This window comes from Carettochelys insculpta, chromosome 10 (genome assembly GCF_033958435.1).
Source record: "Carettochelys insculpta isolate YL-2023 chromosome 10, ASM3395843v1, whole genome shotgun sequence".
NCBI classification, from domain to species: Eukaryota; Metazoa; Chordata; order Testudines; family Carettochelyidae; genus Carettochelys; species Carettochelys insculpta.
The window spans coordinates 53,783,662-53,811,541 of NC_134146.1; the positions used below are offsets into that span (position 1 = coordinate 53,783,662).

Consider the following 27,880-nt stretch of genomic DNA (forward strand, 5'->3'; position numbering starts at 1 on the left):
CACCACAGGAATGTTAAATTTTATTAGTTGGTGGTCATTATTTCCAAGTGGTCCACTTATATTTACTTCTTGGACCAGATCCTGCGCGCCACTAACAACTAAATCAAGAATTAACTCTCCCCTTATGGGTTCCTGAACCACCTGCTCCAAGTAGTAGTCACTTAAGGTATCAACAAATTTTCTCTCTGTGTCCCATCCTGAGGTGATGTGTACTCAGTCAATGTGGAGATAGTTGAAATTCCCCCTTATTACTGAGTGTTTTTTGGATAGCCTCTCTAGTCTTCCATAGCATTTCATAGTCACTGTCATTATCCCTCTTATATGTCCCCACTGCTATATACTTATTATTAGAGCATGGAATTACCATCCATAGAGATTCTATAGAACATTTTCATTCATTTGAGATGTTTAGTTCATTTGATCTTACATTTTCTTTCTCGTGTTGTGCCCCTACCCCACCAGCATGACCTGTTTTGTCCTTCCAATATATTTTGTATCCTGGTATGACTGTGTATCGTTGATTATCTTCATTCCATCAAGTTTCTGTGTTGCCTATTATATCAATATCCTCCTTTTAATATGAGGCAGTCCAGTTCACCCATCAAAGTATTCAGACTTCTAGCATTTTTGTATAAGCACTTTAAAAATTTGTCACTGTTTATCTGTTTGCCATTTCCTGATGTTACTCTTTTTCATTTGATTTTCTCATCTGATTTTACTCATAGTTTATCCTCTCTGCTCCTCTCCTCCATATTAGAACAAAGAAAATCCCTGTTAATAGTCCCTCCCTTAGTAGAGATGCCTGTCTGAGCCATGTGCTCCTCTGCATCCATCAGCTTTCCCCAAGAGCTTAGTTTGAAAAATGATCGAGCTTTAAAAATCTTTTTCATGTTACAAAAAGAGGCACCCTTGTGCATGTAAGAGACAGTTCCAAAGAGCTTGCATTCTAAATAGACAGGCCACACAGTGGAAAAAGAAAAAGGTACAGGGAAGGAAGAGATTTGTGAGGAATCACACAATAATACATCAATAGCAAGCTGGGAGTAAAACTATCCTTGCAGTCCAATGTCCTTTCCACTTCACAGTATTACTTCCTTAATGTTAATTCCCTGTCCCCAGTACTGTGAACTGAATTACGATGTCTGTTTATCTGATTTTGTTCATCTTATTGCAGAACTACTTCTGCATCTGAATTAAGGTTGGTGAACTTTTAACCTGCATCTCCATAACATTTCAAAAACAATACTCCTTACCACTTATAAGGAGAATCAGAATAGTTTAGGAAACCAGTTTGATATAACTTTTGTTGTGTGCCGTGGTGTTATAGCCATGTTGATCCCAAGATATTAGAGAGAAGGTGGGTGAGCTATAACAGAGGTTGGTTCAATAAGATATTACTTCACCCTACTTGTGTCTCTCATTGTGGTTAGTATATTGTTTGATTATACTGACAGGAAGCTGTTTCCTACTTTCACTAGTGAAAACAATGTGCTTTAGAAAAAGCCTAGTTCACTGAATTTTCTCTTATAAAATATTTCATGTTGCCTGGTTATAGATTTTTAAATCATTTGTCTTCTCTGCAGTTACACTAAATATCTTTGTTATTCATGACTGTACTTTTGTATGAATGATGAATATTGATGAATAAAGATGAATATTGTGGGGGAAAAATCGGTACAATTTTAATGAGATCACTAACATAGCGTTTAGTGTGATTGTTGAAGAAACATTGTGTTGTAGGGTTAAAAAACAGAAAAGATTGTGTTTCCCACATTGGAGAAGATCTCTGTTGTTCTTGTATTTCTTCGGGTAAATTTGATTTCCATTATGATGAGGGAGGAACACGAAGCAAGGAAGTAAAATAAAAAAAAAATCAGTTCAGTAACTGTCAGCAACACACCGTAGCCCTCCTGCTGTTGACCTGCCTTAATCTTAAGTCACATGGTGTTTCAGGCAAGGTGGCCAGTGTTGCTGTGAAATGTTTCTTTTCGTCCAAAAGGGTTTAGAAGTGATCTGCAGGTAGTGAAGTCAAAATCAGTCAACTGACAGGGAAATTGCCTTGTTTTGATTGGACATGTTGTGTCGCTAGCATGTAAGTACAGCACTTCAGCAGATGTTAATAGTGAAAAGGATTCTATGTTTTTTGTGTCTATTTGTAGGTAAAATCAAGTGCATTTAGCATAGTCATGTTAACATACAGTGCTGATTAAGAACACAATCCGTTTATACTAGGATTAGCATTGTGCATAAATTCTGTGAATGGATCAAGAATTTGTAGCAAAATTCCCAGCTAGTCTTTTCTTTGTGTTTTACATTATTCTTTTCCCTCTTGCAAATTACTTTAGGAAATGTGTTCTGTATAATACCTATCTAGTGCTATTTTCATTTCAGAACTACCATTTTTTAAGTAGTGACTTCATGTTAATAGGACAAATCTTTTATTAGGTTTAAAAGATAATCTTTTTTCGTTAAATAGTCTTAACATGATAATATAATGTGAGATTTTCTTTTGGTTGTGGGATAAAATTTATCTATATTAAATCTTTCTTTATTAATGCAAAAAGTAACTTTTTGTATTTAACATGCTTTTTTTCAAAAGCTGTCTTTATGACAAAATTTTTACATATACTACAGTGAATTACTATGCATTGAAACCACCTATGTGATCTTTAGGTAAACTGAATGTTTAGATGTATCTTCATTTCTGAGTTCTAGAATCCAAATTCTGTTAATCCGATTAAATCACAACTGATTAGAAAAGCATATGTATTTTTCTTATTGAAAATAATTTTCATTATTTCTTTTCATATTTTAAATAATGCCTATTAATGCAAAAATGTGTAACATATTTTTGCTGTACAAAACTACCATTAGTTAAAATACCATTTTAGTTATTTTATTTAGAAGTTTACTTATTTTAACATTTGATAAAAATAAATCTGTTTTATCAAGATATCAACATCTTACCAAATCATTTAATTGCTGATATTTTGGAGAAATAAATGGTTGTGTAATTTTTTCCCTGGCTCCAGAATATAGTCGTTTTGAAGCTAAAATACATGACTTACGGGAGCAGATGATGAACAGTAGTATTAGCTCAGGATCAGGATCTCTGCGGACCAGCCAGAAGAGGTCGTTATATGTCAGGTAAGCGTCTTCCTTCCCCAATTTCTTATGTGTGCCTTTAAGCTTAAATGCTTTTGCTTCTGAATTCAAGTGTGTATTACAGTGTTCGATGTAGTCATCAAATTGAACAAAATGCAGATTTACAAAGGCTTCAGTGAGATTTCATTTGCAGAAAATAAAATATACCTTCATAAAAGTATTTATTTGTATCAAGCAAATGGGTTGTACTTTGGAAAACTATAATATTCATTACATTTTCACCTAACTTTCCAGTGAAAAGAAAAGCATAAATTCATTATTTAAGTATTTTATCAGCAGTTGTTTTCAGGTAGTCTGAGTTGGCTTAAATATGTAGACTCCTAAACTGTTTACTTGGTAGCAGTATATCTTGGCCTGTAATTTTCATATTTTGCTACATGGCAAGTTCTTGCCTAAGTGAAGCTGAGAATATTTTGAAAATAATCTGATGAGGCATGTCTTTGCCCACAAAAGCTTATGCTCCAAAATATCTTTTAGTCTGTCAGGTGCCACAGGACTCCTATTGTTTTTGAAAATACAGGCTACCTCGGCTACCCCCCGATATTTGAAAATAATGTTTTTCTTGTGATGTTACGTGCGTACAGACTCATTCAGAATAAGTTTTCATGTAACATAGTTCTTTCAGTCAGATTCAATTATATCTTAAATTTGTATTGATAAACTTCAATTTTCCGTTTGTGGTTTCAGTTTGTTCTAACAATTATTTCCATAGCAGTAAGGAAAAGAAGCCAGTGCACCGAAAGTAGTGTGCTATTCTGCAAGCACAAATTCCTTCCATTAATTTATATACCTGGAACAGGAAGCACAAGAAATACAAAGAGGAAAGTAGAACCATGAGAAGTTTCAAATTATGATGAAATACTTGGGATTTTTGCTGAAATGCAAGTTAATATGCTGCTGAACTCACATTGCAGTTTAATTTACACTGTGACCTGCAGATTATAGAATTTAGATACAAAAAGCATGTGTTAAAAACAAATCAGATTTATTTGATCTGTTCACTTATAGGAGTGTTATAGATCACTATTGGACTAGCAGAGCAAATTTCTGCTTTCACAGAGCAATTTTACTTTAAATGGGTGAAAAAAATATAACCAGTTTTTCATTATTATCACTAATGATTATGAAGGGTAGGCAAGTAAGTACATTTTGTGTTTTTACTGACAAAATTCCATGACGCTCTTGCAAGGCTGAACTATTATAACATTAGATAATTAAGTCTAACTAACAAAAGCTTAGTGGTGTTGTAAATGCTGCTTTTCTATTCTCTGATATCTACCCCGGTCCAGTTCTTCCTTCTGTCTAGTTCGTCCTTCCCAGTTCTTCATTAAATGGTTCTCTTTATCCAGTCGCTCTAATGAGAAGATAGTCCTTTTAGAGCAGTGGTTCTCAGTCAGGTGTACATGTATGAAGAGGTCTTCCGGGGGTACATTAACTCATCAGCATATTTGCCTTGTTTTACATCATGCCATATATAAAGTGCTACTGAAGTCAGTATAAACTAAAATTTTATAACGTGACTAGTTTATACTGGTGTTTTATACTATATTTGTATTCCAATTAATTTCTAATTATATGACATAAAGATGAAAGTAAGCAATTTTTCTGTAATAATGTCCTGTGACACTTCTGTATTTTTACGTCTGATTTCATAATCAATAACTTTTTAAATGAGGTAAAACTTGAGAAGGGGATACGCAAGACAAATCAGACTTTTGAAAGGAGTACTGTAATCTGGAAAGATTGAAAGCTACTGTTTGAGAATGTCAAATTCGTTAATAAAATACAGTCTCTGTATGTAAACTGGGGAGAGCTTCACATTATACTAGATGACAGAGCAGAGCTGAGTTCGCAAACAAGGTAGGGTTTGGGATGAAGAAGGAGGGTTCCTAGATCTTTCATTACACAATAGCTGTGTCACTAAATTGCTTCAGAAAAGGTATTTTAATTAAAATCTTATGCAAGTCCAAAATCACTACCGCCAATCATTTTGATAGTTGACCTGGATTTCTAAGTTCTGAATAAATTCCAAGGTTATATTTCATTTCTACCATGCTTGAGAAAATAATCTTCTTTCTTAGGCTTTGGATCAGAATGAGTTCTATGTATACTCTATTACTCTTTGGCAGGGGAAAAATTTCTGATGAGTCCATGAAATCTTGGGTCTGTCAAGCCTTCTGAACCCCACATCTCTGCTCCAGCAGTGACACATATGAAGCCTTTGTATGGTACATCTGCATTGTATGCAGAAAATGCTGACCTTCTACAGGGGCTCTTGTCTTCTTTGTCAGTCTTTTCCTTCTGTCTTGCAGCATAACCATAGTGGTTCTTTCCCAATCTGTTCAAAAGGCCCTCTATGTTCATAGGTTCCTACGTATTTAGTCCAAAAGGTACCACTGTGATCATATAGTCTGATCTGCATAACATGGCTATGTCTCACTTTCCTAAAATAATTACTGCTTGAACCAGACAATGTGATTAGAAAAACATCCAGGCTTCACTTAACAGTTAGGGAAGATCTAAGTGTACCACATCTACCACTTCTCCCTTATTCACAAGGCTTGTTATCCTGTCAAAGAATGCCATCAGGTTGATTTAACGTGCTGCTTCTTATCACCTTGTTATGCTTGCAAATGTATTCCTCAGTTATCTGTGTCGTTATCTTTCCTGGCACAGAAGATAAGGTGACTAATCTATAGTTTCCTGGGTTGTACTTATTTCTCTTTTTGTAGATTGGCATTATATTTGCCCTTCTTCAGTCTTCTGGAATCTCTTTTGTCTTCCTTGACTTTTCAAAGGTGTTAGTTAATGACCTCAGATATCGCCTCAGTCAGCTCCTTGAATATTCTAGGATGCACTTCATCAGGCTTTGGTAATTTGGAGGCATCTAACTTTTCTAAGTAATTTTTTACTTGTTCTTTTCTTATTTTAATTTCTGTTCATACCTCCTTTTCTCCAACATTTGCCATTATAGACATCCAGTGACCACCAACCTTCTTGGTGAAAATTGAAACAAAGTCATTCAGCACCTCTCCCATATTCCCATTTTCAGTTATCGTTTTTCCCTTTACATTGAACAATGGTCCTGTCCTGTTCTTGGTCCTCATGTCCAGCTACTTCCAGAAAGTGTTCCTTGCCAGAATCGGCCTAATTTCTCACCCATCAGTTACAGACGTCCAAGGGGAAATCGTACTCAACAAAGGGATCCCAGGGAGAGACTATATTTGTAGAATGTTTTCTTATTAACCTTTATGCCTTTACCTAATTTGAGCTCATTCACCTTTCTAGCTTTGAACCTATATACCTGTGTTTATGTTTATCCTTTGTGATTTGACCAAATTTCCTCTTTTTGTAAGACTCCTTTTTAATTTTTAGATCATCTGCTTTTAAGTCAGGGTATCATCTTGCCATACTTCTTATCTTTTCTACGCAGTGGAATATTTAGCTTTTGTGCACAATAATGTCGCTGAAAAACTGCCAACTGTCTTCAGTTGTTTTTTCTCTCACTGTTGCTTCCCATGGGAGCTTACTTAACCATCTCCCTGAGTTTGCTAAAGTGTGCCTTAAAATCCACTGTCTGTATTGTGCTGTTCTCCCTCGTACCATTCCGTAGAATAATGAGCTATCATTTCATGATCACTGTTGGTCCACGGACTAAGGCTAATATTTCTAAAGGTGTCCATACCTCCAAGTAAAAAATTTAAAGGTCTGTGAAAGAATATAGGTTGAAAACCACTTGTCTAAAGCATATGTGAATGAAACTAGACATTGGTTACATTTCAGAGTGGCATCAAGGGTTAGAATTTTGAAATAATAACGAGAAATACTAGCTAAGTTTCATGGAAAAGGGACCTTGGTATCAAAAGGATGGGGAAGTATGTGTGAAAAAGCTTTCTCTTGGTTCTTATTTACTGGTTCGCTGATGTATCTGTCACTGTTGCTCATAGGATGAATTTGTATTACAGTAGTCCTGTAATTTGTGACTTACTGTGGTGTGGTCATCCTTATGTTGTAAAGTTAATTATTAGGACACTAAGAACATTTTGCATATGCTTTTCCTTTTTTTCATCATATTTATTTAGATAAAATTGTTCCTACCTTACCCTGTCTGTTACAGAGCAAAAGTATTTTGAATATCCAAGAAGTTTAAGTACAGAGCAATTCGCATAACCATTTTTTAGGTTAAAGAAGTGCATGATCGTAGTTTAAATGTTTTGGTTTTTTCTGTTTTGTGTCCCCTTGACATTTTACTCCTGTTTAATCCTGTTATCTTCTTGAACAGTGACCTTATGGAGTAAGCCCAGCTCAGTGCTGCTAGAGAACATAGTTGTATAATAAAGGTAAAGCTTAGAAGTTAAAGGAAATGTTGGTAGAAAATATGGTAGATGCTAACAGGCACTTTTACACATTAAATAGTTTTTTGTCTTGAATTAACATCGTCAAATGAAAGTGCAGGTGTATAATGGAACTGAGGCAATGTAATTTTAAGACCATGAAACAGTAAAAACTCAATATGTGTTCGGTGTTCTCTAACAACATTTACACAAAGTAGAGTTCCAGAAATCAATGTGTAGGGTTATATTTACATAATTTATGGTTAAGTTATTTATACAATCACAGCTATTTCAGAATTAAGAATATAGCTTGTTCAACTGGTGCAAATATTTATAGCCTCTTTTGGTTTTTGTGATGTCTGGAGTTTTATATGGCCAAAGCTGCACTGAGGAATTAAAGTGGAAGATGCTGTTTTATCACTGCCTCCGTTTCAACAAAATGATAAGGCTTGAAACTCATTTAAAGCATAAAGACTCAGTTTAATATTACAAACATCATGTAGAGCTGGAATAAATCATTGGTGAAAATTAAGTTGGTGCTCTGCTTTGGCAAGAAGGATCTAAACAGATGGGGTGCTCAGCTGCAGGAGGAGGCATGGCATGCTTCAGCAAGGCTCCTAGGGTTTTCCTGCAGGCTGGTATGCTAAGCAGCAGGTAGCCAAGCAGGTTATAGGGGCCAGCTTGGGGGATATGCTCCCTAGTCTGTAACTGTGCCACCATTGAGGCCCCCTCCAGCACCATTTAGGTAGGGCAGGAGGCTCCCTGACCTCCCTGCCCCCCGCGATGCATATTGGGAAGCTTCTTGCTGTTCCCCTTCCCATCAGGAAACTAGAAGAAAGAACACAGCTTGCATGTGTTTTTCTCCCTCCTGGCTGGGAAGAGAAGGGGCCAGAGGAGTGCATGACCCATGCTGTGTGATTTCCTCTTACTCTGACAGTATTGAAAGGGAACAGCAGGCAGCCTCCCAGTATAAATCTCATGGGGGGAGGGGGATTGAGCCTCTTTGCCATCCCTAAATAGCATTGTTGACCCCCCACGCACTCTCCCCTATGCACACACTCTTGCCCTGAGTCCCTACACATACATGCTTCAGCCCCCTGACCTGAGCCCCGACACCCCCTTCCATATCCCTACCCCCCACACTCCATCCCACATTTAAAGTTCTTACAGGTATGGGATGTACTGCAACTGCCCCCGCCAACCCTCTGAGTGCCTCCCCCCCGTGTGTGTAATGTGATAGTACCTGAAAGAAATTTTAAATTGTTTTCACCTGTGGTATAAATACAGAACATGAAATATATCAGCACAGTAAATGTTTACAAATAAAAAACATGACTGTGTACAGGAATACAGCAGGTCCAGAGTTAAGGTGACCATCTGTCCTGTATTTGGGATACCAAAAAGGTGTCCCTACTTATGTTTTAAAGGGGATGAGTTGTCCCATATTTAGGCCCTCAAGGCTGGGGGCGGGGGCAGGAGCAGGAGCACCCATGGATGCCACTTTCCCGGGGCTTGATACAGCCAGGAAGAGCCATCCCTCTGCCCCATAGCTCCCTGTTCTGTATTTGGGACAGGGAGATGCGGTCACCCTAGCCAGAGAGCAGTGGAAGAATGATAGAGAGGATGTATGTAAGCCCAAGACTAATTATGATGTGGTTCTCCCAGGACTAGGTTAGGCTAATTGAAGCACATGTAACCACGTAAAACCCTGTCAGGAACCTCATGAAAGAGAGAGAGAGAGTGTGCAAAATTTAAAATATATCAATCAATCAAATTTAACTGATAGATCATATAGGCTATGTCTACATTTGCCCCAAACATCAAAGGGGGCAAGGTAATCAGGCTGATGGAAGATTACTAATGAAGTGCTGCAATGACTATGGAGCACTACATTAGGCTAATTCTCCCCCGCAGCAACTTCGAAGTGTCAGACTTCGAAATGCAGGCATGCCGTGTAGCCAGGGGCACTTCGAAGTGCCCCCGGTACTTCAAAGTGCCTTTACTCTCCGGGGAGTATGGATATTCATCACAGCATTTCCTAAGTAATCTCCCATCAACCTGATTACCATGCCCCCTTCAAAGTTAGGGGCAAGTGTAGACATATCCATAAAGTAGTTGTAAATGGAGAGTAGTCATCCTGTGGGGATGTTTGTGATGGGATCCTGGACGTATCTGTTCAAGGCCCAATGGTATTCAATATTTTTATAAATGATGCAGAATACAAAAAATCAAATCAGTGCTAATGCAATTTGTAAATGATACAAAGATGGGTGAGTGGAGTGCTCGATAGTATTGGGACCAACCCGTTATACAGACTAACCAGGATCAGTTACTAAGGTGGGCTTATTTAAAGAACATGCCTTTTAACAAAGCCAAATGAAAAGTCATGTATCAAGGAACAAAGGATGTAGGTCACACTTATTTGACTGTACCCTTGTAAACACAAAGACTTGGGTCACAGTAGCTAGTCAATGAAACATGCCATGTGATGTAACTATGACCCTTTGGTTGCAATTTAAAGCTGGAAAAATTCAGACCAGAAATAAAATACAGTGAACCTTTTCATCAACTTGGATAGTTGCTTTTTGAGGTGCTTAGGGTTATGAAGCACCTTATTAGTATCTGAACTTACTGTAAGAACATAAGAACATAAGAATGGCCATACTGGGTCAGACCAAAGGTCCATCGAGCCCAGCATCCCATCTGCCGACGGTGGCCAGTGCCAGGTGCCCCAGAGAAGGAGAACAGAAGACAATGATCAAGTGATTTATCTCCTGCCATCCATCTCCTGCCCTTGTAGTGAAGGCTAGGGCACCATACTTTATCCCTGGCTAATAGCCATTTATGGACCTAACCTGCAAAAATTTATCAAGCTCTTTTTTAAACCCTAATAGAGTCCTGGCCTTCACAGCCTCCTCGGGCAAGGAGTTCCACAGGTTGACTGTGCGCTGTGTGAAGAAAAATTTCCTTTTATTAGTTTTGAACCTACTACCCATCAATTTCATTTGGTGTCCCCTAGTTCTTGTATTATGGGAAAAGGTAAATAATTTTTCTATATTCACTTTCTCCACACCATTCATGATTTTATATACCTCTATCATATCGCCCCTCAATCGCCTCTTTTCCAAACTGAAAAGTCCCAGTCTCTCTAGCCTCTCCCCATATGGGACCCTTTCCAAGCCCCTAATCATCTTAGTCGCCCTTTTCTGAACCTTTTCTAATACCAATATATCTTTTTTGAGGTGAGGAGACCACATCTGCACGCAGTACTCAAGATGTGGGCGTACCATAGTTTTACATAGGGGAAGTATGATATATTTTGTCTTATTATCGATCCCTTTTTTTAATAATTCCTAACATCCTATTTGCCTTACTAACTGCCGCTGCACACTGCGTGGATGTCTTCAGAGAACTATCCACTATAACTCCAAGATCCCTTTCCTGATCTGTCGTAGCTAAATTTGACCCCATCATGTAGTACGTGTAATTTGGGTTATTTTTTCCAACATGCATTACCTGACACTTACCCACATTAAATTTCATTTGCCATTTTGCTGCCCAATCACTCAGTTTGCTGAGATCTTTTTGTAGTTCTTCACAATCCCTTTTGCTTTTGACTGTCCTGAACAACTTGGTGTCATCTGCAAACTTTGCCACCTCACTGCTTACCTCATTTTCTAGATCATTGATGAACAAGTTGAACAGGATCAGTCCCAGGACTGACCCCTGGGGAACACCACTAGTTACCCTCCTCCATTGTGAAAATTTACCATTTATTCCCACCCTTTGTTTTCTGTCTTTTAACCAATTCCCGATCCATGAAAGGACCTTTCCTCCTATCCCATGACCACCTAATTTACATAAAAGCCCTTGGTGTGGGACCGTGTCAAAGGCTTTCTGGAAATCTAGGTATATTATGTCCACTGGGTGCCCCTTGTCCGCATGTTTATTAACCCCTTCAAAGAATTCTAATAGATTAGTTAGACACGACTTTTTTGGCTTTTCTTACTACATTATGACACTTAATTTGGGAGTGTTTATGTTCCTTTCTATTTTCCTCACTAGGATTTGACTTCCACTTTTTAAAAGCTGCCCTTTTCTCTCTCACTGCCTTTTTAACATGGCTGTTTAGCCATGGTGGTTCTTTGTTAGGTCTCTTACTGTGTTTTTTTATTTGGGGTATACATTTAAGTTGGGCCTCTAGTATGGTGTCTTTAAACAGTTTCCATGCAGCTTCCAGGGATTTTAGTTTAATTACTCTACCTTTTAGTTTCTGTTTAACTAGCTTCCTCATTTTAGTGTAATTCCCCTTTTTGAAATTAAATGCCAGAGTGTTTGACCGCTGCGCTGTTCTTCCCAACACAGGAATATTAAAAGTTATTATATTGTGGTCACTATTTCCAAGCGGTCCAGTAACAGTTACCTCTTGGACCAGATCCTGCGTTCCAGTCAAGACTAGATCGAGAATCGACTCTCCCCTTGTGGGTTCCTGTACTAGCTGCTCCAAGAAGCAGTCATTTAAGGCATCAAGAAATTTAATCTCTGAATCCCGTCCTGAGGTGACATGCACCCAATCAATATGGGGATAATTGAAATCTCCTATTATTACTGTGTTTTTTATTTTGATAGCCTCTCTAATCTCCCTTATCATTTCAGCATCACTATCACTGTCCTGGTTAGGTGGTAGGTAATATATTCCTAATGCCATATTCATATTAGAGGAATGAATTGTTATCCATGATGATTCTATGGAACATTTTGATTCCTTTAGGATTTTTACTTCATTTGATTCTATATTATCCTTCACATATAGTACCACTCCACCACCCGCACGACCTGTTCTGTCTTTCCGATATAATTTATATCCCGGTATGATAGTGTCCCACTGATTGTCCTCATTCCACCATGTTTCTGAGATGCCTATTATGTCAACTTCCTCCTTTGATATGAGGTACTCCAGTTCACCCATCTTATTAGACAGACTCCTAGCATTAGTGTAAATGCATGTTAGAAAACTACCACTATTTATATGTCCGCCTTTCACAGACGTGTTGGATTTTTTTATATGCGATTGTTTCACATCTGATCTTGCCCATATATTATTTCCCACGTTCCCTATCTGACTAACTTCTAGGGAGTCCCTATCTATGGAGCCTCGTGTAAGAGAAGTCTCTGTCCGATCCAGGTGCTCCCCCGCACCAATTGGCTTTCCCCCACCTCTTAGTTTAAAAACTGCTCTACGACCTTTTTAATGTTTAATGCCAGCAGTCTGGATCCACCTTGATTTAGGTGGAGCCCATCATTCCTGTATAGGCTCCCCCTACCCCAAAATTGTCCCCAGTTCCTAATAAATCTAAACCCCTCTTCCCTACACCATCGTCTCATCCACGCATTGAGACTCTGAAGTTCTGCCTGCCTATCTGGCCCTGCGCGTGGAACTGGAAGCATTTCAGAGAATGCCACCAAAGATGTTCTGGATTTCAGTCTCTTTCCTAGTAACCTAAATTTGGCCTCCAGAACATCTCTTCTACCCTTCCCTATGTCATTGGTACCAACATGTACCACGACGACCGGCTCCTCCCCAGCACTGCCCATAAGTCTGTCTAGATGCCTCGAGAGATCCGCAACCTTCGCACCAGGCAGGCAAGTCACCATACGGTTCTCCCGGTCATCACAAACCCAACTATCTATATTTCTAATGATCGAATCCCCCACTACTAAAACCTGCTTCTTCCTAACAGCTGGCGCTCCCTCCCCCGGAGAAGTATCCTCGGCACGAGAGGATACATCATCACCCTCTGGAAGGAGGGTCCCAACTATGGGATGGTTTCCCTCTGCTCCCATTGACTGCTCTCCTTCCCTGAGCCTTTCATCCTCCGTAACAGCATCAGGACTGTCAGATTGGAGGTGGGACAGCCCTACTATGTCCCGGAAAGTCTCATCAACAAACACCTCTGCCTTCCTTAGCTCCTCCAGTTCAGCCACCCTGGCCTCCAAAGCATGCACTCGGTCTCTGAGGGCCAGGAGCTCCTTGCATCGAGCGCACACATACGCCACCCACCCACAGGGTAGGTAGTCATACATACTGCACTCGACACAATAAACAGGATAGCCCCCACTCTGCTGCTGGGTTTCTGCCTCCATTTCCTACTCTAATTATATATGAGGGTTAATTAAATGTTTCAGATAGAGGTTGTTATAAAGGATTTAGTTTAAGGGCAATAGAAGTCACTGGCTGCCTCCAAGCTCCCCCTCTCAACTCCCCTCTCAAAACTCCCTCCTGTTAGCACGCTCCCTGTTCGCGAGCACCCGGTCGCAAAGCTCCCTGGTCGCTTACTAGCAGGGTTTAAGTGCTCGGCCTCCCTGATAGCTCCTCCCTCTGCCTACAGCTCAACCAATCAGCACACGGTGTTTCAATTCAAACCTAATCAAGACTCTCAGCTTCCAACTGCCTGCCTGAGCACACGGCCTTTCAAACAAACTCCAAACCTCCAAACCTTCAAACAAACACTCAGCTCAGCACTCCAAACTCCAAACAAACAAACAAACAAACACACACAAGCCCAAAACCTCCAAATATAAGCAGCCACTTACCCCAAGGTGCTTTAGTTTGCTCCTTCCTTCTCCTCCTCCAGGAGAGCCTCTCAAAACTCCCTCCTGTTAGCACGCACCCTGTTCGCGAGCACCCGGTCGCAAAGCTGTGTTCAATCTTGTCTTGTCTTCTAGGGCAGTGGTTTTCAACTAATGTGCCATGACACAGTGAGAACTATCCACGTGTGCCAATGAATTTCATCAATTTCCTCTCACTGTGGCTCTTTTCCCACTGCCGGGGAAAATTGACAAAGCCATGCCTGCTGGGGTTCAAGCAGCAAGACTGCCTGAGTCCCAGCTGCCATGGAGTTCATCAGTTTCCCCTCACAGTGGCTCTGGCAGTGGGGGAGGGAAGTTGGGAAGGAGCCTGTTGGAGATGATTTAAATGCTGCAATCCAGCTCCAACAGGCTGGCAAGGTTGGGAACTTGCTTTCTGGAGAAACCTCCTTCCCCACCCCACAAGTAATCGACTAACTGTTGAAAAAGTCCCGTTTGATCCTTGTTTAGCTGCTTGTATGCATATTGTGTGTCAAACTTTTGTAGCAAGACCATAACCACAGTAAATGTAAGTAAATGTGGTATTTATGAGTAATCAACTCAGCTGAAAAAAGTGGGGTGCCATGGAATCATTGTCTCATTGAAGTGTGGAAGTGTACCGTGTTACTGGAAAGGTTGGGAACCACTGTTCTATAGTTAAGCTTCACAACTCCACCAGCCACTGGCAACCTGAGCATTCTTTCTAGGCCACACAGGTCCTGCTGTCTCTCCATGGGGTAGCAGTAGGCACACGCCAAACCCCAAACTGAGCAGCTCCCTGGAGTGTTGAGTGTCTGATCCACTGGACAAGGAGTGTTCACAGATGCACTGCTTCCATAGAAACAGTATACCACAGTTTACTACTACCACCTCAGATAACCAGTCAACTTTACACAGAGCACTTAGGTTTGCTTAATACAGGTTTATTTAAATAAGCATGGAGATACACGTCATAGCAAGTAGAAGTATTGGAAACAAATGGTTAAATATATTAAAAAAAATCATAACATGCATTCTAGAGTCTACATGTAATGAACAACATATTGTCATGTCAGATAAAGTATTCCCTTCTGGTGCATTACAAATAACCAGGCTGTTAGTTTGCCTTCTGAGTGAAATGTAAAATCTGTTCCCATCCACCTTTTTTATGCAGATATAGGCTGCTGTCTCTTATCCCAGCAGATCCCCTCTTCAGAGATCTATCTTGGGGTTCCTTTTTCTTTCATTGTCTCATGGGACTGGAAGGGATCTCAGCGGGGGTTATCAATTCCAGTCCCGTACATTTATGGCAGGACCAAAGGCCATCTATCATCCCTAATGGTGTTTTTTCTCAATTGCTCTTAAACTCCAATGATGGAGATGCCACAACCTCCCCAGGTAATTTATTCCAGTGGTTTTTTTTTCTTTTTTTTTTTTTTTTAAATACTGTCCAACCTAATCCTCCTTTGCTGAAATTTAAGCCCATTGCTTCTTGTTCCATCCTCAGAGGTTAAGAACAATTTTCCTGCCTTTTCCTTCTGACAACCTTTTAGATACTAGAAAGCTGTTATGTCCCTTCCCAGGCTTCTTTTTAAACTAAACAAACCCAATTCTTTTAATCATCCCTCATAGAAAAACTTTAGCATGAATATGGAGACAGAGAGAGAGCCTTGTTAATCTGTAGTCTATCAAAACAAAAAAAGCAGTCCAGTAGCACTTTAAAGACTAACAAAATAATTTATTCGGTGATGAGCTTTCGTGGGACAGACTCACTTCTTCAGATAATAACCATACAAGAACAGACTCAATATATAAAGCACAGAGGTCCAAATATTGTTATCAAGGTAAATGATGGTTCTTGTTTGCACCACACGCTTGTTGTGTGTGCAGGATGGAAGCTAGAAGCGTGTAGCCAAGTATAGCAGTCAGTGGGTTTCCGGTAGTGTGTGGTGCAAGCAAGATCCATCGTTTACAGTCAAGCCCTTAGGAACAATCGCGTCTGCTCTGATCCTACTGACAGAGACCAAAAACTACAAGATCTCTACCAAACATTCATAAACTTGAATTACCCACTGGGAGAAATAAAAAAAACAAATTGACAGGGCCAGACGAATACCCAGAAATCAACTACTCCAAGATAGGCCCAAAAAAGTAAAGAACAAAACACCACTGGTCATTGCCTATAGCCTCCAACTCAAACCACTGCAATGCATCATCAAAGACCAACAACCTGTCCTCAGTCAGGATGCCACACTCCAGAAGGCCCTAGGTGACAGGCCTGTTCTCTCAAATAGACAACCTTAAGTAAGAGGCTGTCTGAGTGTGTGTTGTGCTTGGGGCTTTCTGGCTGTGGCTATAGTGTTTTTCTACGGTGTGGTGTGGTGTGGTGTGGTTTTTATTTCCCCCCGCCACTCCCCCCGCCCCAACGGAGGGAGGATAGACGGGCTGGCAGCTGGAAACTGTTGGCTTCTAAATGAGCTTGATATCTCAAAGCCTCTTGCTGATTGGCTGAGCCTCAGAAAGGGGAGGGGCTTGGAGGCAGTTCAGGGCTTAATAAAGCAGTATCCAAGCAAACAGGTGAGCTTGCAAACAGGGAATTTAGAGAGCGAGTGAAAGGGGTCAGGGTCCTTTGCCTTTCTTTTAAATCCCTGTCCTAGGATGGCAGGCATGGAGAGTGACAGGTCTGCTGTTGTTACCTGCTTGGGATGTGCCATGTTTGTCTTCCTCCCCGAAGAAAGAAGGGATTTCATCTGCACTAAGTGCAAGCTGGTCTCCATTTTAGAAGAAAAAATTAGAGAACTGGAGGCTCAAGTATCAACCCTACGCTCAATCAGGGAGGATGAAGATTTCCTTGACAGAAGGGAGCGTTTAATGTTGCAAGCATGGCAGGTGGAAGAACCAGGGAGGGTGGTAAGGGATGAAGCAGAGAACTGGCAGCATGTAACTTCTAGAAGAAAAAGAAAGCCAGTACACAAGTCCCCCATCGATATAGAGATAAGTAATCGCTTTCAGGCTCTCTCCATCGGTTCTGCGGTGTGAATGCTTTGGAAGGAGCCTCACAGGGACAAAATCGGAAGGGAACTGCTTCTACTGCAAGACATGGGATGTGTAGCCCTAAGGATGGGGATTCAATGACTACCACCCCCACAAGAAAAAGACGGTGATTGTGGTTGGGGACTCCCTCCTAAGAGGAACTGTGAACCATCCATCCGCTGGCCAGGCCTGGAATCTCGTGGGGTGTGCTGTTTACCAGGAGCTTGAATTCAGGATGTGACTGAGAGCCTTGCAAAACTGCTCAAGCCTTCAGAATACAACCCCTTCCTACTTCTGCATCTGGGAATAAGGGGACTTCGAAGTAGGCGGGGTCCTTTCAAAAAGGAGCCCCGTTGGGACGAGCTGTGCGGCAGCGAGGTATGTCAATTTCAAAGTGCCGCGGCCGCCTGCATATTAATGAAGCGCTGAATATGCATTTCAGTGCTTCATTAGTAAACTTCGAAATGGCCATTTGTGTGGCCATTTCGAAGTTTGGGGCTAGTGTAGACTCGGCCCTGGAGTACTGTGTCCAGTTCTAGGCCCCCAATTATAGGAAGGATGTGGACACACTGGAGAGGGTCCAGTGGAGGGCGTCCAAAATAATTAGGGGGCTGGAGCATATGACCTGTGAAGAAAGGTTGAGGGAAGTGGGTCTTTTTAGTCTGCAGAAGAGAAGACTGAGGGGGAATTGATAACAGCCTTCACCTTACTGAAAGGAGGTTGCAAAGAAGCTGGAGGGAGGCTGTTCACAGTGGTCATGGATGGCAGAACACAGACCAATGGTCTCAAGTTGTGGTTGGGAAGCTCCAGGTTGAACATTAGGAAAAACTTTTTTACTAGGAGGGTGGTGAAGCATTGGAATGGTCTACCCAGGGAAGTAGTGGAGTCTCCATCCCTGGAGGTCTTTAAGTCTCAGCTCGACAAAGCCCTGGCAGGACTGATCTGATGGGTTTGGTCCTGCCTCGGGCAGGGGACTGGACTTGATGGCTTTTTTAGGTATCTTCCAGCTCTATTGTCCTATGATTCTATGAATCTCCCAACCTTGTGAGGATTCTTACTAGCAGCCACAGGCTATACCACAATAATACCAATCCTGGAACTTTTCTTTGCAACAAGCCCCGTTGCCAGCTTTGTCCACATATCTATTCTGGAGATACCGTCACTGGACCTAACCATGTTACTCACAAAATCACAGGCACATTCTCCTGTTCCTCAGCTAATATCATATATGCCATCATGTGCCAATAGTGCCCACACACCATGCATATCGGACAGACTCTTGAACAAAGAATGAATGGACACAAAACAGATGTCAAAAAAACTCCTAATTCACAAACCTGTCAGCCAGCACTTTAATGGAGTGGGCCATTCTGTTAATGACCTGAAAAGTCTGTGATTTACTGAAAAGGAACTTAACAAGCATTTACAGAGGGAATGCTCAGACTTATATTCAAATTCAACACATTAACACATGGCTGGAACTGGGACAGCAGTTGCCTGGCTCTTTATAAGGTCTCTCTTACATTGTTTTATGTAACTCTTAACTTCCCTACTCACCTCCTGCTGCCCCTCTGCTCTTCTGATTTGTCAACCTTGATAACAATTTTTGGACCTCTGTGCTTTATATATTGAGTCTGTTCTGGTATGGCTATGATCTGAAGAAGTGAGTCTGTCCCATGAAAGCTCATCGCTGAATAAATTATTTTGTTAGTCTTTAAAGTGCTTCTTGACTGTTTTTTGATAGCATGACTACGGTTTGTTTGCTTGTTCAAGTGATTTACATAAAGTTTTAGAATTTATTTGCAGGGAGTCTTAGCATTAATGCCAGATGTTTTGATACCTGGTAGAGTTGTAGCTAGTAAATATTATATTAATATTTTCAAGGAGAATGTGACTATTTCTAGTTAACTTTTAGATATTTTTTAGATTTAGTGAGGGAGCAGTATGATTCCTCAGAGCTCCAGTATGAGGAAGGAGAAAATCCAGTTGAGTGTCTTTGGGTTAAGCTCAGAGGTGGAAGTAACAGAGGTGATGTTGTAGTGGGTGTCTGTTACAGGCCGCCAGAACAGGGAGATGAGATAGATGAGGCTTTCTTCAGGCACCTACGTGAAGCGTCCAAATCACAGGCCCTGGTTCTCATGGGAGACTTGAATCATCCGGACATTTGTTGGGAGACCAATACATCAGCACACAGACAGTCCAGGAAGTTTTTGGAGAATATTGGGGATACTTTCTTGGTACAACTGCTGAAGGAACCGGCCAGGGGCCGTGCGCAACTTGAGCTGCTGCTCACAAACAGGAAAGAACTAGTAGAAGAAATACAAGTGGGAGGGAACCTGGGCTGCAGCGACCATGAGATCGCAGATTTCATGATCCGGCCAAAAGGAAGAAAGGTGAGCAGTAACATACAGACCCTTGATTTCAGAAGAGCAGACTTTGACTCCCTGAGAGAATGGATGAGCAGGATCCCTTGGGAAACAAAGATGAAGGGGAAAAGAGTTGAAGAGAACTGGAAGGATTTTAAAGAAGCCTTACTGAAGGCACAGGAACAAACCATACCACTGCATAGTAAGAAATGGAAACATGGTAGGCAACCAGCTTGGCTTAACAGGGAAATCCTCAGTCAGCTTAAATTCAAAAAGGATGCATACAAGAAATGGAAACATGGACAGTTGACTAAGGAGGAGTATAAACATATGGCTGGAGAATGCTGGACAGTAATCAGGAAAGCGAAAGCACAATTGGAACTGCAGCTGGCAAGGGATGTGAAGAGAAACAAGAAGGGTTTCTACAGGCATGTGAACAATAAACAGGTTTATCAGAGAAGGTGTGGGGCCATTGCTGGATGAGGGAGGTAACCTAGTGACAGATGATGCAGGAGAAGATGAAGTATTCAACGACTTTGTCCGTGAAGACTGAGGCAAAAAAGCAACTTCCACGTGATGGTCCTAGAGGATGCAGTATGGGAAGGTAGAGGGCAGCCATCTGTGGGGAAGGAACAAGTTCTGAGCTATCTAGAAAAACTAGATGTGCACAAGTCCATGGGTCTGGATTGAATGCACCCCAGGGTACTGAGAGAATTGGCAGAGGTCATTGCTGAACCTTTGGCCATTATCCTTGAAGACTCTTGGAGATCGGGGGAGATACCAAATGACTGGAAGAAGGCAAATGTAGTGCCCATCTTTAAAAGAGGAAAGAAGGACAATCCAGGAAACTATAGACCCGTCAGCCTTACCTCAATCCCTGGGAAAATAATGGAGGGAATCCTCCAGGAATATGTTTTGGAGCACTTGGAAGAGGCGAAAGTGATCAAAAGTAGCCAACATGGATTCACCAGGGGCAAGTCCTGCCTTACCAATCTTCTTAGCTTCTATGTCGACGTAACAAGCTCTATGGACATGGGGAAGTCAGTGGATGTGATATACCTTGACTTCAGCAAGGCTTTTGATACGGTCTCCCACAACATTCTTGTCCATAAGTTAAGGAATATGGATTGGATCTTTGGACTATAAGATGGATAGAAAGTTGGCTTGACAGTCGGGCCCAACGGGTAGTGGTCAGTGGCTCAATATCTGGACGGCGGTCTGTTTCAAGCGGAGTGCCGCAAGGCTCGGTTCTGGGGCAAGTGTTATTCAACATCTTTGTTAATGACCTGGATGAGGGACTGGATTGCACCCTCAGCAAGTTTGCGGATGACACAAAACTAGGGGGAGAGGTAGATATGTTGAAGGGTAGAGAGAGAATCCAGAGTGACCTGGATAAATTGGAGGACTGGGCCAAAAGAAATATGATGCGGTTCAATAAGGAGAAGTGTAGAGTCCTGCACCTGGGGCGGAAGAATCCCAAGCATTGTTACGGGCTGGGGACCGACTGGCTCAGCAGCAGTACAATGGAAAGGGACCTACGGGTTATGGTGGATGAAAGGCTGGATATGAGTAAACACTGTGCCCTTGTAGCCAAGAAGGCTAACAGCATACTAGGGTGCATTAGGAGGAGCATTTTGAGCAGATCTAGAGAAGCAGTTATTCCCCTCTATTTGTCACTGGTGAGGCCACGTCTGGAATATTGTGTCCAGTTGTGGGGCCCCCAGTATAAAAAGGATGTGGATTTGCTGGAGCAGGTTCAGAGAAGGGCAACAAAAATGATTAAGGGTCTGGAGCACAAGACCTATGAGGATAGGCTGAGGGATTTGGGCTAGTTTAGTTTACAGAAGAGAAGACTTAGAGATGATTTAATAGCAGCCTTCAACTTCCTGAAGGGGAGCTCTAAAGAGGAGGGTGAGAAACTGTTCTCAGTGGTGTCAGATGGCAGAACAAGGGGTAATGGTCAGAAGTTGAAGAGGGAAAGGTGTAGGTTAGATATTAGGAAAAACTTCTTCACCAGGCGGGTGGTGAAGCATTGGAATGTGTTGCCTAGAGAGGTGGTGGATTCTCATCCCTTGAGGTTTTTGAGTCCCAGCTGGACAAGGTCCAGGCTGGGATGACTTAGTGAGGGTTGGTCCTGCTTGAAGCAGGGGGCTGGACTAGATGACCTCCTGAGGTCCCTTCCAGCCCTGTGATTCTTTTTAACATGAAAGCTGAGCTTAGTAGTAGGCATCCTTCAGTCTGCATAGACTATGGATTGCGCCCTTTAAAGTTTCAATTGAGGACTTCATTTACAGCGTCTATTGTGACTATAAAGACCCACACGAGAGTGACAGTCCTTGCTGCATCTCTTGCAGATGTGGTGGGTGTCTGGCAAGTCCTTATTGTGCTTTCTGTGCGCTCGTTTCTCCTCTGCTAGCTGTCTGATCTTCAACTCGCCCTTCTGAAGGCCCTTGTGTAACCCCTGCCTCCATCTGCTGCGGTCGTCTGCTAGTTCTTCCCAGTTGTCCAGCTCGACGTCTACCTCTCTGAGATCTCTCTTGCAGACATCTTTGTAACGCAACTGGTGGCGTCCGGGAGGTCTTTTGCCAGAGGCTAGCTCACCATACAGGATGTCTTTCGGAATCCTTCCATCATTCATCCTGTGGACGTGGCCAAGCCAGCGGAGTCAACGCTGCCTGAGGAGGGTGTGCATGGTTGGGATTCCAGCTTGCTCGAGGACGTCAGTGTTGGTAACTCTGTCCCTCCATGATATTCCAAGGATGCGCCTGAGGCAGCGCAAGTGGAAGACGTTCAGCCTCTTTTCCTGGCGGGCATACAGGGTCCAATTCTCACTGCCATAAAGGAGGGTGCTGAGGATGCAGGCTCTGTACACTTGCATTTTGGTGTGAGTGTACAGCTTGTTGTTATTCCACACTCTCTTGCTGAGTCTGCACAGAGTTGTGCCCACTTTTCTGATCCTCCTATTTAGCTCAGCGTCCAACGACAGGGTGTCAGTGATGGTGGACCCTAGGTAAACGAACTTGTGGACGACCTCTAACGTATAGTTGTCAATGCTGATTGATGGGGATTCAGCAACATCCTGACCAAGTACGTTTGTCTTCTTTAGGCTGATGGTAAGCCCAAAGTCCTTGCACGCTTTGGAGAACCGATCCAGCAGTTTTTGAAGCTGGTCTTCTGTGTGAGACACTACAGCATCATCATCTGCGAACAGCATGTCTCTGATGAGGACTTCTCGCACCTTAGACTTAGCTTTCAGCCTTGCAAGGTTAAACAGTTTCCCATCAGATCTTGTGTGCAGCAAGATGCCCTCTGTTGAAGATCCAAAGGCATGCTTCAGGAGGAGTGCGAAGAAGATCCCGAACAATGTCGGAGCAAACACGCATCCTTGTTTGACGCCGCTCCTGATTCTGAAAGCATCCGATAATGCGCCGTCATATTGGATGGTTCCTCTCATGTTTTTGTGGAATGACTGGATCATCTTGAGTAACCGTGGAGGACAGCCTATCTTGTGGAGCAGTTTGAACAGACCATCCCTGCTTACCAAGTCAGAGGCCTTGGTCATGTCGATGAAGGCTATGTAGAGTGGTTTTCTCTGCTCCCTGCACTTCTCCTGCAGCTGCCTTAGAGAGAAGACCATGTCAGGTATGTGTGGATAATATGCATGCAAAAGCATTAGTTCTGTGAACTGCAAAAGTCTGTGGTATTCTAGTATTATTTTGCCAGATGCTTCATTTTTTTGTGAGCAGCTTTAGTGGTGGAGATTCGGAAGATTTAATTGTCTGTGGGAGTAGGTTGCATAGTAACAGAGACTTCAGCGTGTTAGTCTGTATTCTAACAAAACAAAACAGCAGTCATGTATCACTTCAAAGACTAATGAAATCATATAATAATAAAAAATATAATAAATATATTTTGTTAGTCTTTAAAGTGCTACGTGTCTGTTGTTTTGCTTTATGGAAGTAGGTTAAATTGGGGTTATGGTGCATATTTTTATGCGTTACTTAATGGCCATGACTTTGATTTATTTAAATAGCTTTGTTCTATATGCTCTACTTTGGAGTGTGTAGTAGTTGAGCTGTTAGAAAGTCTAATAAAATACACATACTCCAAGGGTAGTGTTAATTTTCTTTTTATTTGCTTTCATATTTAACATCTTAAGCATTGCACCGTGTTAATTATCCCTTATTTCAATATTTTTCTTGTTCTGTACTTATGAACGATTTTAAAATATATATTTATATAGTAAACTTTCATATCCAGTGGTCTATTATCCAGAACTCTCAAATAACCAGCATTTTAATCATAAATAAATTTGTTACTTTTTCCTTATACAGTAAACTGAAGGTAAATACAAATAAATACGGGAAATTCAGCATACACTTACACAGCGAACAATATTACTGTTGCTCGTAAATAAAGTATGCTGCATATGTTTTTGTTTGTTAATATCTAATCTTGTTTTCCTGTAATGTTATGTATTCCTTGGTATACCTCTGTGTTATCCGGAGTAATTGAATATCCAGCAACCTCCCAGTCCCAGGGCTACAGATATGAAAGAATTTACTGCAGTTAGATGTTTTATTTGTTTATGTTGGAGGTACAGCTGCACACACCACCTCAGTATTTGTGTTGCACATAAGAGGTTTCAACCCAAAAGCAAATCTGACCTGCCCGAGGATGTTAAAGGGAACACTCTCATAAGTCATGTTTTCTAGACCTTTAAATTTTAATTGTTTTTGTTGCTCTCTCTGGACCTCTTCAGATTTGTTCACCTCTTTTCTGAAATGTAGTATCCAGAACTGGACACTATACTTCCATTGAGACCTAATCAGCATAGAGTGGAGCAGAAGAGTCACTTTTCATTTCTTATATGCAGCCAAGAATGATGTTTGCCTTAAAAAAAAAAGTGTCACACTGCTGGCTCATGTTTAGCTTTGTGATCTATTATGACCCCAGATCTCTTTCTGCAGTACTCGTTCCTAGACAGTCATTTCCCATTTTGTACTGTCAACTCCTAGTTTGCTAAAGTCTGCCTTCTTGAAATCCATTGTCTTTATTTTGCTGTTCTCCCCCATCATTCCTTTGAATCATGAGCTCTATCATTTCATAATCACTTCCTCCAAGGTTCCTTCCAATTTCAAATTCTCAGCTATTTTGTCCATATATGTTTAACTTAAATTTAGAACAGCTTTCTCCCAGTGGCTTTCTCCATCTTCTGAAATAAATAAATGTCCGTCCTCAATACATTCCAAGAATTGGTTGGATAATCTGTGCCCTGTTGTGTTATTTTTCCAACGGGTTTCTTCATAGTTGATGTCCCCCATACTAACAAGAGTGTGCTGTGTATGATTGTGTTTTAAAAAAAAAAAAATTCATTCACCTCTCCTTCTTCCTGGTTCAGTACTCTGTAGTAGACCACTTTTTTACCCTTCTCCATGGACTCTCAATAAGTCTGTCTCCTATGTCTATATCAACCTCCATCCAACTGTGTGCATGTTTAATATATAAAGCAAGAACATCTTCCTTTTTCCCTGCCTGTCCTTCCTGAGCAATCTGTACCCTTCTGTACCAATATTCCAGTTATGTGTATTATCCCACCAAGTCTCTGTAATCATTACTGTATCAAAGTTGTGTTTATTTACTAGTATTATGAGTTTTCTTCTTATTTCCCATACTTCTCACATTATAATATAGATAGCTGACATACTGTTTTGATTTTTTAAGTCTTCAGGCCCCCACGTTGCCCTGATAATTAATGTAGCCTGTGTTCATATTTGTCCATTCTGTATGTTAATTGTTAGCCATGCAGCACACTTTGACACAGTTGCATGAGAAGCTTTACCTCAACAAGATTGGAGTCTAATATTTTATATCTCCCTCAAACTGCTTCCCATATGAACAGCTTGCAATGATTGATAACCCACAGGCAGCTGGCTCTTGGTCGAGACCTTGTATGTCATACTTTTGTGAACTGTTATGAAGATATCAGATCCTAGTGATTTGTGCAAAACCTATGCATCCTTGTGTTTCTGCGTATTGTTGCCTAGAAATCACTGGGTCACACTTAGTTTGGGATGATCTGAATTCTCCATAACTTGGTCTTTAAATCAGGATTGGATAATTTATTAAAAGATAATCTGTACCTCAGAAAGATGATTAACTTGCTTTAGAAATCATTGTATGAGGTTTCTTGCCCAGTACAATGCAAGAAGTCAAACCATTTGATCATAATCTTTTTTTAGCCTTAAAAAAGAGTACAAATTTTGCACAAATTTATAGCATGAATGTATATAAGAATCCCCCAGTTAGGCCATACTCCAGAAATGCATTCAAAAATCATTGATTCAGGCCTCAGAAAATTGCAAATTAGCTTTACAAGAAATAAGAATCTGGACAAATATATTGGTTAATCTAATCTGATTTTTTATTTTTAAGCCTATAGATTGTACAAAGCTCATATTTTCAAGCTTTTTCTCAATAATCACAAGGACTACAAATTTAATTTTCTTTTTAATGAAATCTTTAAATGAAATCCCAAAGATCATAAGACTTGTGATCAAATTGCAATATTCTACGCAGTACAACATATTCCATACTTCAAATATTTGTTCTCTTTCCCAGACTTCTGCACAGATTGAACAAGTTGTGAGGGATATATATGTAAGCTCTCCTGTCCATAGCTATAATAATTAACTTTGAGAGCAACTACCATTACACAGTGAAGGGCCAAACAAACATCACATATTCAGGAAAAAATTAAAGTAATTCAGTAATTCTGTGCTTTTTAAGACACTGGAATCCAAAACAGTAGTTTTAAATGGACTCTTCAAAGTGATTTGTTTATTGCAAAATATGCAGTTTCTTCAGATTACTGTGTTTTGTTCCTGACAGTTGTCTATATGTAATGATTTTCTTCTGAACTTAGAGCTCTCTTTGACTACGACAAAACTAAAGACAGTGGCCTTCCCAGTCAGGGACTGAACTTTAAATTTGGCGACATTCTCCATGTCATCAATGCTTCGGATGATGAGTGGTGGCAGGCCCGGCAGGTGACACCAGATGGAGAAAGTGATGAAACTGGAGTGATTCCAAGCAAACGGAGGTATATTTTCATGGTGTTTGTTCACTCTGAGATATTTGACTTTGAAGTACTGGTAACATTCATTCCCAAATTGAGTTGTGTGTCCTCTGTTTAATTGAACTGCAGCAGGTCAACCAAAGTGTTTTTATGAGAAACTGGAACAGTATGCCAGTCAACACTATGCAAGGTTATTACATTATATTAAGAAACATTTGCACCTTAGGGGTTAGAGCACATGACTGAAGACAGGAGACCTAGATCCCATTCACATCTCTCACTTTGGGAATGTCACTTTAACATCTTTGTGCCTCCATTAAAAAGGAGTTTTTACTCATGCTTCATTTGCCTTAACTGCTTTGACATCTACACATTAAGAAGTGAAAGGTAATACTGTTGTTGGTCATGACCCCAGATTTAAATGAGTAAGAAGTTTTCAGTTTAACAGAAGTTTTGATCCTTTATTTTGTGCAAAGCTCAATAAAATGACCGACAAAATAAAACCTATATGCTAAACTTGGTGTAACATTTTCATTTTTCATGGTGGTTTGATGAAAACTGGGATAATAAAGAAAATGTAGTAATTCTTAAATTGCCCTTTTTCAGAGTTTTTTTATGGGTTTTGTTGTGAGTTGGAGTTGGAGTGGAGAAGACATCCATTGCAAGATAGCCATCTCTCTGGTATCTGTGCATCACCTAACATATTGCTCCTTGTTTGCTGAATAATCCAGTATACTTTATATTAAAGGTGTTTATCAGTGACATGCGTTTTAACACTTTTCAATAACAAAAATAAAAATCATGCTGAACCCACTGTATTTAGCAATGATGATACAACACATACACTTCATGAGGAAGAAATGTGTGGAGGAAAGTTCACTCAAATGGGAAACAGACATTCATGAAGTAAAAAATCTCTTACCGTGGCAGTGGGGTATTTTGTCCATGCATTTTATTAATCATATTTCCCAAAACCATGAAACCCAACCCTAGAAAGCAATTTTGTTGCCCCATTTAGAGGAGACACATAGAATTACTGCAAGCATAGTCAGGCTTAGAACCTAAAGGTGAAGGTTCTGTCCATTTTATAGTCAATGGAAAAATTCCCAGAGGGACCTATATGACCAGAATGTCTCTCAGGGTGTCTGACATGATAGATTCAAATCTCTCTTAGGCCAGACTGCTTTTCAGATTATCCTGTTTCTGACCACTAACCCAAAATCTTCTCCCAGAGCTAAGTCTAGAAACCAGGTTTCATGCCCTACAGCAGGGATGTGCAAATGGTGGGGAGGGGTGAA

The 27,880-nt window shown here is 40.9% G+C and overlaps 1 protein-coding gene across 15 annotated transcripts in view; it reads left to right on the forward strand.

The window, feature by feature from the left end:
- Window positions 1–27,880, forward strand: part of DLG1 (discs large MAGUK scaffold protein 1) — a 352,797-nt gene that overhangs the window by 260,948 nt on the left and 63,969 nt on the right. For all 15 annotated transcript variants that reach the window (XM_075004306.1, XM_075004311.1, XM_075004308.1 and 12 more), the window contains 2 exons: window positions 3,033–3,147; window positions 26,430–26,606. In XM_075004306.1, coding sequence (XP_074860407.1) covers window positions 3,033–3,147; window positions 26,430–26,606 — 292 coding nt within the window. The remainder of the gene's footprint in view (window positions 1–3,032; window positions 3,148–26,429; window positions 26,607–27,880) is intronic.